General features: G+C 52.4%; 5 protein-coding genes across 5 annotated transcripts; 4 read left to right on the forward strand and 1 right to left on the reverse strand.

Annotated features, from left to right (window-relative positions):
• Positions 1-1,060: 1,060 nt before the first annotated feature.
• Positions 1,061-2,658, forward strand: fhdA (putative transcription factor Tos4; the record flags this gene model as incomplete). Its single annotated transcript, XM_024835929.1, has 2 exons — positions 1,061-2,581; positions 2,632-2,658. The coding sequence occupies 2 exons, from the start codon at positions 1,061-1,063 to the stop codon at positions 2,656-2,658; spliced, it is 1,548 nt and encodes a 515-aa protein (XP_024693619.1).
• A 783-nt stretch (positions 2,659-3,441) lies between these two features.
• Positions 3,442-4,191, forward strand: P168DRAFT_289855 (uncharacterized protein). Its single transcript, XM_024837090.1, has one exon. It carries the CDS (start codon positions 3,624-3,626, stop codon positions 3,918-3,920), a length of 297 nt encoding a protein of 98 aa, XP_024693620.1. The 5' UTR covers positions 3,442-3,623; the 3' UTR covers positions 3,921-4,191.
• A 116-nt stretch (positions 4,192-4,307) lies between these two features.
• P168DRAFT_326770 (regulator of nonsense transcripts 2) lies at positions 4,308-8,410 on the forward strand. Its single transcript, XM_024841163.1, has 8 exons — positions 4,308-4,553; positions 4,630-4,674; positions 4,774-6,887; positions 6,942-7,233; positions 7,287-7,444; positions 7,500-7,784; positions 7,847-8,190; positions 8,271-8,410. The coding sequence occupies exons 1-7, from the start codon at positions 4,535-4,537 to the stop codon at positions 8,162-8,164; spliced, it is 3,231 nt and encodes a 1,076-aa protein (XP_024693621.1). The 5' UTR covers positions 4,308-4,534; the 3' UTR covers positions 8,165-8,190; positions 8,271-8,410.
• P168DRAFT_318065 (uncharacterized protein) lies at positions 8,286-8,531 on the forward strand (the record flags this gene model as incomplete). The annotated part of the gene is made up of 2 exons (XM_024840171.1): positions 8,286-8,410; positions 8,474-8,531. The coding sequence occupies 2 exons, from the start codon at positions 8,286-8,288 to the stop codon at positions 8,529-8,531; spliced, it is 183 nt and encodes a 60-aa protein (XP_024693622.1).
• A 957-nt stretch (positions 8,532-9,488) lies between these two features.
• Positions 9,489-11,205, reverse strand: P168DRAFT_289857 (coiled-coil-helix-coiled-coil-helix domain-containing protein). Its single transcript, XM_024837091.1, has 3 exons — positions 10,868-11,205; positions 10,410-10,743; positions 9,489-10,312 (listed from the first exon to the last, which is right to left on the reverse strand). Exons 1-3 carry the CDS (start codon positions 11,064-11,066, stop codon positions 9,982-9,984), a joined length of 864 nt encoding a protein of 287 aa, XP_024693623.1. The 5' UTR covers positions 11,067-11,205; the 3' UTR covers positions 9,489-9,981.
• Positions 11,206-12,317: the final 1,112 nt, after the last annotated feature.

Below are 12,317 nucleotides of genomic sequence, written 5' to 3' on the forward strand. Positions count from 1 at the left end.
CTGTAGGGTGTGTCCGCAATGAAGGGTGCCAATGCTAGGCTGGGAGAAGATTAAGGAGAATCCTGGCCAATTCCTAGGTATTTGGACAGGAGGGTTCGATGTTGGTGATAAGTCCGCTTATTTGTAGCTAGTAACGGAGTACTCCGGGGGTACAGGTATGGACTTATATACCATTTACCAGGTAGTCCATGGTATAGTCGGTAGTACCTGGTACTACTGTAGTAGGTATCAAGTCGCGACAACATGCATAGTGTCCAATCAAAGGGCAGAGAATCCTGCGTCAGGCTGCTAAGGCACATGCCTTTCCCCTTCGAGACGGTGATCACATGATCAGGCGCAAGTCACGGGATGCGAACCAGAAAACGCGAGGCACATGACTGGGGGACGCGGGGAGACGCGCCCTGTCGACACGGCCTTTGTAGGAGGAAAGTCAATGGAAGGGCCTGTTTTTCGGGTGCAAATGTAGTCAAAATTATATGTTGAATTGCCTCTAAATCTCCAAAATGCTGAGGAATACACAGTCTAAGAAGTTCGTAAGTAAACTGCGCGAGGTTAGTGGTGGAGCTTGGTGAACCTCGCCGGCGCCTATCGAACGCGTCTCGGGCTGTAAGCGTGCATTTCCGCGCTGGACGAGACCCTCCGCTCCGGTACGCATTCCACCACACACCCAATCCTCTCACCCTTTTTCGTTTTTTTCCCTTGACCTTTTTTTTTTACCCTTTCGTGATTACTTCTCATTCCTTTTTTTTTTCTTTTTCTTTCCTTTTCGTCCATAGACCAATTCTGTGCCTCCCCCAACCTCCTGGTCCTCGCCTTTTGGGGGGTAGTTGTGTTCAAGGCTCATTCCTTTTCGTCTTTCACTTGCCTCGATTCGTCTGCTCGCTTTCCTTGTTTTACCTGGTCTATAGAAATAGACTGACCCTTCCTCTGTCGGGTCCTCGACGCGAATCCCTTCTCGTCCTACCCCCCACCGCTTCAATTGGAGAGTGTTGTCCCGTCTAGGTTTGTTCACGGTACCGTTAGGACGTGTTGGTGCTGTTGAATAGACTATCCTGTCACCATGGAGTCTTCTCCCCCAAGGAGCAGTTTCACTGCTTCCGTGGCAGGTGTGAAGCGTCCAGCGTCTCTGTTGCCCGCGTTTGAGCCATTGAGCTCGTCGCCCTCTCTGCCTCGTCCCCAGAAGCGTGTAGCACGCGAGGACAATGGCCTCGCCTCGATGTACCCTACGCCGGTCCCGACCTCGTCCACCCATATTATGTCCTCCTCTCCGCCTCGCATGGCCCTGTCTCGAAACGCGTCACGACGAGCCGTCGTCTCCTCCAACTCGGAACGGTCTCCGCTGTCCGCTGTGCCAACATTGATGCTCTCGGAGAATGGTGACCCCCTCCTGATGGGTAGATCGAGTGTCTCGTGCCAGCATCAACTAGCCGCCAACCGTATGATTTCTCGAATCCACGTCAAGGCCACGTATAAACCGGCCCCGAACCCCTTCGACCGTGATAGGGTGGAGATACTGTGCATGGGATGGAATGGGATTAAGTTGCATTGCCAGGGGAAAACCTATGATTTGGCCAAGGGGAAGACGTTCACGTCGGATATAAAAGATGCCGATATCATGATTGATGTTCATGACGCGCGGGTGTTGGTCCAATGGCCACGCGGGGATAAGAAAGATTATGTCTCGACGGAGGAGGAAAGCACCCCGACACGCCACGGGCAATCCCGTCGGAGTCTCCAGGATAGTCCTGCTGTTGAGCGTCCGCGGTTGGCTTCTCCCGTGTCTCCGTCTCCCGCAACCAAGTCTCTTGTCCCTCCCTCTTCGCCTCTGTTTACCCCGACCCGTTCTCGCAATTCGGTGGTCGTGTACGAGGATGAGGCGTCCCCGATCCGCCGCAACACCTCTCGGGATGTGTTGCCGTCTGAGGATTTCCAAGACCCGGCCTCCGATGAAGCGGACCTCTTGCAGAGTTCGCAGTCCAGTGACCTGAGTGAGCTGAGTAAGAATGACGACTTCTCTGATCATGACGAGGAAAATGATCCCATTATTCATTCGTTTGGGCCGTTCGGGGAGAACCTCCTGCCACGCCTGGCATCGTTTACTGCGGATGACTCGCCGCTTCAGCCTACCCGTCCGCGCAACCAGCTTGCTGCCCAGCACGACTCGTCCACCAAGTCCCCCAAGCAGCCGTCGAAGCCAGCTGAGGAGATCCACCAAGCGCCTGCCAAGCTCGATCTGTCTGACGAAAGCGTGGGACGAGTGCAGAACCACGCCGTCAACCAGCTGGCCTTCTCCCGTCTCTCGTCGACTCCCTTCTCGACTATTCTCAACAACCTTCCTCCTAGCTTTTGGAGGAAGGAAGGTGGCTCCAAGGATGTGCCCACCAGGGACCAGGTTCTCGCCATCATCGACACCGCCAAGTGTATTGGGAAGGTTGCCCGTGAAGGCAAGGACGCTGCCGGGAAGCCCCTCGAAAGCGAGTACTACTACGTCGCTGATTTCGACGACGACGAGATGCGGCGCGAAGCTGTTGTGAATGACCTTCGGAAGCCCGGACTCCGCAATTGTAGAAAGCAGCATAAGGTACGAAGCTCGCCACTGACCAGCTTGGACCAATCACTAACCGACCCTAGCAATACTTCTGGCGTAAGCCGAAATAGATGTCGACCAGATATTGCGCAAGACAGATGATAGTACTTGCCTACCCACCTTCTGGTCGTGACGATCGAACCAAAGGTGGTTACCGTTCTTAGTACATAGTTGTGTTGCTTCTTTTCTTGCTGTTTGTGACTTTCATTGATTATTCGCATAGCGTGGCGTGGGCATACCCTGTTTTATTTCATGTTGCAGTATGAAGGTGTATGATGAATGGTGGTCCAGTTCGTGATGATTATTTCATCGACTTGTTACTAGGTGGTCTGACTGTTTTGTTTGCCACCCATGTGTGATGTCTGCGGTGTTTCCCCAGGGTGTTTGCCTGGGCGAGTGTGTGTGTACCTCTTGTTGTCTCGCATGTTGCCTCCAATGGTCTGACCCCTCCAATGGCCTTCTCCCTCGGGGTGGGCATCGATACTATCCCCATGTTTATATTGTTGTATTTTCCCCTTTGTGTTTGCCCAGTGGATTTCTGGTATCTGTATTCCCTCTATTTTGGAACGATCATGGACTGTATGTTATCTGTTTCCAAGAAACAAAAAAAAAAAGGAAAAAAGCATTAGTGTTTAGAATTATTCCAGTCCAGTCGGTTTCTTTCCAGTTATGCTTCAAGGTACTGGTATCTGATATTGGATCGGACCATGGTTGATCCGAGAGGTGTCACTGTTCGTTCACATGTAACCATTTGTCCCACGCATATATCATAATGATGTTAGCGATGGGATGATTTCCAACCAAGGGATGTCAGATATCACCACGGGGCCAGACAACACCAACGTGTGTCTTTCTGCATTGCCTCTTGAAAACGATATAACATGAGTTATAAGAGCACCAAGCTCGCCCACCTACTACTTCCTACTACTTAACAACACCATCTAGCCATTGATCGCATAACCTACTTACCCACCTACCTACCTATAAAACTACACACTCCACGCATCACTATAACCAGCGACGGACACTCGAGAAAATGCCCCTCCCAAACCCATCCCACGAAGCGGAAACGCTGGACCCAGAGCCCAACCCAATCAAGCTCTCTCCCACCGCATCCAGCCCAACAGAAACCTACCCCGAGATCTCCTCCAGCATGACACACGAGCATCATATCCCGCAGAGACCGTGGAAACCGAGGGATCGTGCTCATGAGCGTCGCCAGAGCTGGAGTCAGCAGGATCGCAAGCATGATCTGCAGTCGCGGCTGTTGGAGGTGAAGAAGGGGGATGAGAGTGGGTTTACGGAGATTGAGCGTGGTGGGGTGGAGGAGTAGTGGTCATCATCGGTCTTCGGTCAGTGGTTATTGATTGTTTGGATGATATGGTTTCTTTCTGTCTTTCTTTCGTCCGTTATTATATTTTGGATGTTGTAATTGGTTTGGTTTTTGTTGGTTGGGGGTTCCAGATTGAAGTTTGTTTGGTCTTGTGGTAATTGGTGGTTCGTGTGTTTGCTGGGTTCTCTGTGTAATGGTATCGTGTGTTGGCTGAGGGTCGTCTTGAGAATGTACTGTCAGTATGTCTGCAAAGTCAGTGGTGTACTGTGAGGCAAGAACAAATTGAAGATGATGTTATGAAGTGTCCTATACCTCTGTAGTCCACATTGATGTGACGAGGTTCCGCCTAAAGTTGCCCACCCGCAGGGACCGCCTTCGGCTCCCACTCTTCGCCGCCGCAAGTCGCTCTGCTCTCCGTCACGGCTTTTCTCCAGCCAGACCCGCCTCACTTCTTAACCCTCCTCCGAAATCGCCGACTTTCGAGACGAGAGCGCGTCACTTTCCCTTTCATTAATCTCCACCAATGTGGCGTTCAAGTCACTTGTGCGCTTTCCTTTCCGACTCTCTGGAAAGACCCCACGACAGTTGAAAATACAGCGAACGGGCTTAAGAGAATGGAACGTCAACGGAAGCGTACGATCCCTGGATCCACACAGTTCATGAACCTCACTCTGTGCGTGCAATTATCGCTAACATTACATGCTTATAGGAGAGCTCCGCGATCTCAACGAGAGAGCCTGGAATGGCGAAAGTGGTAAATACCGTCCCAATACACCCACCCAATACGTCTTCAACTACCCCTCTCCTCCCCGTCAGGATCTGCTTCTCTAATCGCTAGACAATCACGCAATAGATGTCTTCCCCGTCAGCAAGTCTCTCGATTCCGCGCTGAAGAAAAACACCGCCTTCATCAAACGTCTCCGCACGGGCATCAACGCCGCCGCCCAGCAGACCTTCCTGTCCGACATCCGCACGCTCTCGCTCCACAAGTACCTCTCCGAGATCATCTCCGCCTGCTTCGAAGGCCTCTGCAAGCTAAAGTCGCCCGGCGAAATCGCCACCGGGGTCGAAATCGCGAGCGCCCTGCACCAGCGATTCGGAGCCGCGGAGTTCACGCGACAGATCGGATGGCTTCTGGGTCGCGGCCTCAGCACGCCGGACAAGGGGCAGTTGAAGGCGCTGAGTCCTGAGGTGCGCGAGCGCGAGGAGAAGGAGCGCTTGTCTCGTCACCGGATTTTGCTCCGCGTGGTGACGGAGTTGTGGCTGGTGGGGGTTTTGCGGACGCTGGATGATATTGAACGGCCGGAGGACGTGGGCACGAAGGGGAAGGAGGGGCTGGTGGGGATTGGCGGGAAGGCTTCTGAAGTGCCCTCCAAGGCTAAGGTCACCCCTGCGGCGCGAGATGGCGATAAGGAGGCTGAGCCGTTTCCTTTGGAAGTCTTGAAGGATCTTTTAGGCCACGACCGCGACCACACCAACCTGCCGCTTGCCGTCCTGTTCGTCAAGAGCTTCAGCTGGGATATTCTAGGGACCAAACCGGTGGATGAAGGTCGGAAGACGGTTGAAGCGGATGGTACCACGACTGCTACTGCGCCCGCGGAGATTCCGGCGACGAACGGCGGAGACAATGGAGATGCGACTGAGGACGACCCGCCACTTGTTCCAGAGAAGGCCCAGTCCCGCTTCCGAAGCATCCTGAACCGATATCTGGAGGACGTCAAGGCGCACGTTGTACGCGATCAACGGGCGTTGATCAACCAGAGTCGTCGCAATGCGGAGGCCTACGTCAAGAGTGGCGAGATCTTCGAGGATCGCCAGGCGAACTTCGAGAAGCAGACCAAGACGCTGGAGAAGCTGGTGGCAAACACTCAGGTCTTGTGCGAGGCGCTCGGTGCGGAAATGCCGGCTTTGGCCGAGCAGGAGACAACCGACGCCAACTCCAGCGGGGGGATAGGGCTTGTGAAGACTGCTGAATACCTGCGCGGCCAAGGCGACGGTGCGGGGATCTGGGAAGATGAAGAAGAGCGACGCTTCTACGAGAACTTGATGGACCTTAAGGGAAAAGTGCCGGCTGTTTTGCTCGAGGATGGGAAGAAGAAAAAGAACGAGTCAGAGGAGACGGCCAAGAAAGACGGTACACCGGAGGGGGTCGAGAAGTCCGAACCAGCCTCCCAACCTTCAGCCTCTGAGGAGAAGGCGTCCGCAGATGCAGACGACCAGTCTATGGCCATCGCAAGCAAAACCGTCGGTGCGCAGGTCGACGCTCTCCTGGCAAAACTCCCCGATCTGCAGACAAAGGACCACGTCGATCAGCTGGCGCTGGACTTCTGCTTCGTGAACTCAAAGGCCTCGCGAAACAGGCTTGTCAAGGCTGTATCCGACGTCCCCAAGGGCCGCATCGATCTTCTGCCGCTATACTCCCGCCTAGTGGCAACCCTGGGCCAGTACCTACCCGACATCCCGCAGGGAATAACGACATACCTCGACGAAGAGTTCCGCAGTCTCCAGCGCCGAAAGTCCAAGGAGTTCCTGGGCCAAGTCCGCATGAGCAACGTCCGCTACCTAGCGGAATTGACCAAATTCGGCGTTGTCCCGGAGCACATCATCTTCCACTGCTTCAAAGTCTCGCTGGATGACTTCTCGCGCATGAACATCGAGATCATCGGTCATTTGCTGGAGAACTGCGGTCGGTACTTGTTCCGCAACCCGGAGACTTCCCCGAGAATGGCTTCGTTCCTAGAGACACTCACACGGAAGAAGACGGTCCAGCATCTCGGTCAGCAGGAGCGGATGATTATCGAGAACGCGGTGTACTATGTTGATCCGCCGCCGCGGCCTGCTATTCAGCAGAAGGAGCGCACGCCTATGGAGTCTTTTATTCGTCGGCTTGTGTATCTGGATATGAATAAGCGGAATTATACGAAGATTCTGAAGTCGATCCGCAAGCTTCATTGGGAAGAACAAGAGGTAAGCAAGTGTTCTGATGGAGGCCCACGTTTCGATGCTAACTCGTTGCCACAGGTGGTTGATATCCTGGAGCGTGTGTTTTCGAAACCGGTCAAGGTCAAATACGGCAATATCCACCTCCTCGCGATTCTCGTCAGCGCTCTGTACAGGTACCACCAGGATTTCGTGATTGGGATCGTGGACAACATTCTCGAGCGTATCACGCTTGGGCTTGAGCAGAACGAGTTCAAGTTCAACCAGAAGCGCATCGCCGAAGTCAAGTACCTTGGAGAGCTGTACAATTACAAGATGATCGACTCGCCGGTCATCTTCGACACGCTGTATCGGATCGTCACGTTTGGCTATGGTGAGTTGGTCTTGTCGCTGTCTCTCTCGGTCATTTGTTAACGGTTGTTGTAGAAGGTGGAACCCCGATTCCAGGGAGGATTCAACCGCTCGACCTGCCCGATGACTTCTTTCGTATCCGTCTGGTTTGCACTCTCCTGGATACCTGCGGACACTGCTTTGACCGTGGATCCGCCAAGAAGAAACTGGACTTTTTCTTGACGTTCTTCCAGGTAGGATGTTCATTCCACATTTTATATACTAGGGCAACAGCTGATTTTCCTGCAGTACTACATGTGCACGAAAGACCCACTGCCCATGGACGTTGATTTCCTCGTGCAAGACACCTACTCGGTCACACGGCCTCAATGGAAACTAGTGACCGACCTAGAAGAAGCCACTAAGATCTTCGGCGAAGCAGTAGCCCAGAACTACAAGACGCAGGATACCGAGAGAGCGGCCGAGCCAGAGGAGGACGACGCCGACAGCAGCTCATCAGACGAGGGTCTCGAAGAAGACGTGATCCCCGAAGCCGAAGACGACCAAGAGTCGAGCGACGAAGGCGAGGCCGACGTGAGTTTCCAACCAAACCCTCATATCTCCTGTGCTTGTGCTAACGCAAGCAATCCATCCAGGCATCCGGACCCAATGAACAAAACGAAGACAGCGACTTCGAAGAAGAAATCTTCGTCACCCGCCAAGAAGAGGAACGCGACCCCCAAGTCGAAGCCGAGTTCGACCGCGAGTTCGAAAAGATGATGTCCGAGAGCATCGACTCGCGCAAGTTCGAGCGCAAAGCCGTCTTTGACATTCCCCTGCCCATGAAGCGATCTGCGCGCGAAGGCGCGGGGGCTGAGAACGCGCCGCTGGAGCCGTCGGCGCCCCCGCCGAGCAGCCACCACCGGCACAGGCGCCGGCGCCGGCGCAGCACAATACGATGGCGTTTTCGCTGATGACGAAGAAGGGGAATAAGCAGCAGGTTTGTCCATCCATTCATTTTCTCCCAAGAACCTTCTCAAGAGAATGAATGATATGATATGATACTAACGTTAAAACAAGACCCGCAAAATCGACATGCCATCCGACTCCAGCTTCGCCATCGCGATGAGAACGCAGCAGCAAGCCGACCGCGAAGAACAGCAACGCATCAAGAGTCTAGTCCTGAACTACGAGATGTCCAACGAGCCCGAGACCGCCGAGTCAGCCTCTGATACCAAGCGCCCGGCTGTCACCAATAACAGCAACAAGGCTGATAAGTCCAGCGGGGGCCGCACGTCTTTCCGATCTCGCAAGCTTCAACTCAGTGATGTCAATTGGTAAACGGATGACACCGTGGACGCAATAACAAACCACGCACGCATCATCCACTCGGAATTTCAACGGAGGTGTATGTATCTGTTTCAACACCATGGCATATATCATGCATATATGCTCGTATGTATGCCTCGGGAGATGAACCTTGATCGCGCTTTCAATCACCCAATCGATCAGGCCAGGACAGGACAAGATTCAATCGCACTTCTTCTGCGGCGACTCAACTCAACTCAACTCAGCTTACATTGCAGAGTGAATCGCCCACGGGGTGGAAGGATAGATACATCGCAGCGACTGGCTCCATCAGCCATTTATCATCCATCCCTCACAACATGAGTCATCCGTCGCTCTCGCTTTTGTTGATTGCCTCTGTCCGCATCGGACTTACTGGTCACGGCTCCCGACTTCTTCTTACCTACCCATACACGTGCCTACTCCAGAACGACAACAACAAGGCATTCGAATACATACTCGAGTTGACACCAGCTATCTAGCTAGGTCGTACCACTGAGAGAGAGAAAGAAAGAGAGAGAAAGAGGCAGTCGATGGACAAGCTCACTCATTGAAACAGGGCCCAGTCGGATGGTGGAATCTCAAGGAAAAAAGAATACTGATATCTATCTAATACTGCCTTGTACGATAGGTATAGGTAGAAGTGAGATTTCTTTCCAACCCGGGTCTTTGTTCAATTCAGCAAAGCAGCTTGTGAACGGACGGGTCACCATAGTAGACAGACAGACCTATTGTTTCTCTTTTTCTTTTCTATTAGCTAGATTGATCAAATCCTCTTCTTTTCCTGAAAAAAAAAAAAAAAAAAAAAAAAAAAATTCAAGAAATAAATAAATGCCAATAATGCGATCTACATTTGATTTATCTTGTTCCACTTCTGCCTCTTTTCTCTCTTCCTACTAGTTGGCGTACAAGTATCAGCTCGACGGAAACATACTATGCTAGACAAAAGAACTGATCTATTTCTATCTTCTCCAGAATGCCACGACCTACAAGTACACTAAGTTACATGATAGTGGAGAAGCGAGGGAAAGGCAAAAGGCAAACAGGTGTGCAGGTGTACAAGGGCAAAGTGGGAATGAAATGGATGCTGCTAGAAACAAACAAAAGAATAAGTAAGAAAAGACAATGAAATGAAGGAGATATGGAGAGAAAAAGCCAGGACGATCAATAGGGTCTTGGAGACAGTGGAAATGACATGAAAGACCTCAAGACCTCAAGCATAGGGGCAAGAAAAAAAGATGGAGGGTATATAATTCCACTATACAAAGAGCGCGACTGACCTTTCGAGTCCCGACTTATATCAAATCAAACAAGGTTTATCTCATTGATCATACAACACGCAGCAGTGATGAATTATCGTCCCCTATAATTTTACCCGTCCACAGACTGTCCTTTTTTCTTTTTCGCTTCTTAGATTATGCCGACGAATGTGGGCTAGGTTTCTCTATTTCTCCGGCGGGTTGTCGTTCTTGCTCTCGGTGTCGTGCCAGGCCTTGGGCATCAGATCGTCGCTCTCGGCCAGCTCGCCCTGCACAGCGGCGTCGGTCTTCACCTGGGAGAGGACCTCGCGGGCCTGGGTGCGCTTCTCTTCGGGTGCAGAGGCAGCCTCGATCTCGTTTGCGGTTATGGGCGCTTCAATGGCGGCTGCGGAGGCGGATGCGGCAGGGGCTTCGGCTTCGGTTTCAGCTTCGGCTTGGGCCTGGGGAGCTTCGTCGTCGTCTTCGAGCTCGGCGCCGTACACGTCAGGGTGCGCCCGGAAGCAGTCTTGCATGCCCCTGTAGTCAATTTACGTCAGCCATCAGTCTCACACTCCACTATGCCTCCATTCTTCCAGAAACACCACCCCGAACAGAGTGACAGGGAGGTACGAACTTGAACTTGTCAATGCACTCAATTCCCTTGGGGTCCTCCTGCGAGTAGACAAAGCAGCTGAAGGCCGCCTTGAACTCCTCTCCACACGGGCCGTGCGCCATGCCACCGAGGCAGGGGCAGTCCCAGTTGATCTCGCCGGTCTCGGGGTTGAAGGCGGCTTCTTGGCCGGCCTCCTCCTCGAGCTCCTCGGCGGACTTCACGGCATTGCTGCCATCGGCGGGCGCGCGGGCGGGCTTCTGCTGTTGTCTTTCTTCGCGGATGCGAGGCGTGATGGAGTCGAGGGTTGGGGGGGAGGAGGGCTCGGAATCGGCCTGGGGTTGACGGTGGAAGGAGACTGTCTTTGTTAGTTTCTCTTTATATATATCTTTTTGTGCGTGCGTGTGTTTCTTTTATGTCATCCTGATTCCCCCATGATGGGATAGAAAAGGCACGGGTCTCCCGGACGAATTTTCACATACACGACGGCTGATCCGCAAACACACTGCTCGTGTTATAGTAGTATACAGCGCCAACAGCCAACCCCAACCGGACAGCGGTATTCTTCCAACTCCTCGACTTGGTCTCGGCGGGACCGGTGCTTATCAATCGCTTGGTGGCCGGGCCACGAACTGCGACAGTCGGAGCGCGGAGGAGCGCTCTGGACGCGGGACGGAACATGACGGGGGATGGGGGGAGGGGGGTGGAGAGAGAAAGACGATAAGAAGGAAGAAAGAAGGACCAGATAAAGAGAGTGAGGGAGGTGAAGCCCGGGGATCAGAGCGACAATTGGCGGCACGGATGGAAAGACAAGATTAAGATGATGGACGAGGCGGGCCCGATCCGGGAGAGAAAGGAATATGTCGTGGCCTGAGGTGTCTCTACCCGTTCGTCACGTTTTTTACCGCGGTTGAGACAGCCGGTTTCTACGTCATGCATCATTCATTGACAGAACACTTCCGTCCTTCCTCTCACTTGTATCTACTCGTCGATCTTATTTGACTTAATGCATACGATACAATCATCTTCAAGATAGTAGGAGGGACCAGAATTATGGCCATTTTTCGATAGAAACATCTTCATGGCTACCCCGATGGACGGTTCCGATAGATCAGTCCCACCGGTCGAGGCGTTCCCCAGATAAAATGCCAACATCGAAGTCAGGGAGCAGCAGCCAGCTCAATGATGGAATTCCATCAGATTCCATCCCATCATGAAGTCTCACCCGCAATAGGGCTGGTCTAGGAATAAACCTACTAGCCCGTTGGCTCGAAAATGAGGATCAACATCTATACAGCGGTGGCCAGATTGTGGAACACGTTGATAACACGATAGCTAGCCATATAATCAGCGACAGGCAAGCATGAGGACCAAACGGCTGAGCCTACAGTTGTGCATGCCCTTGTCGGCACCTCCCCGGTCACAGCCAGTATATGGCGATGAAGATTGGGATTGGAGCGTGAAGAAAGCGTATACTTTGGACCTGGATATGCACTATATCTGCTCCGTATGGCGGGCAATCACACAATCCGCCGAGAACACCTAGGATGGCTACAATATGGATGGAAACAGTCTACTTGGCAGCAACATACGGCTCACTTCGGCAGCAGTTGAGGACCTATAATGCCGTGAAGATGGATGGAATGGGCATCATACAGTCTATCTGCTTAGATAGCCGCAGAAGAATGCATGTCTGAAATAGACTCATTGATAGTTCATGGTAGATCCTATATCTTACCCCAGTTACCGTAAACTATCAAAAACCGGACTTGTAATCCATAGAAATTTCCAGAATAGATCCAAGTAGCTGTCAGTCATTATTAATATATTAATATTAGCATGGAAACATTCAACATCAAAATTTAAAAAAAGATAGTATGCAAGTCCGACAAAGCAAGATAAGATCACGGGTTCCGCTCGCTAAGCCCTTCC

Source organism: Aspergillus campestris, assembly GCF_002847485.1.
Source record: "Aspergillus campestris IBT 28561 chromosome Unknown P168scaffold_5, whole genome shotgun sequence".
In the NCBI taxonomy this organism is placed as follows: Eukaryota; Fungi; Ascomycota; class Eurotiomycetes; order Eurotiales; family Aspergillaceae; genus Aspergillus; species Aspergillus campestris.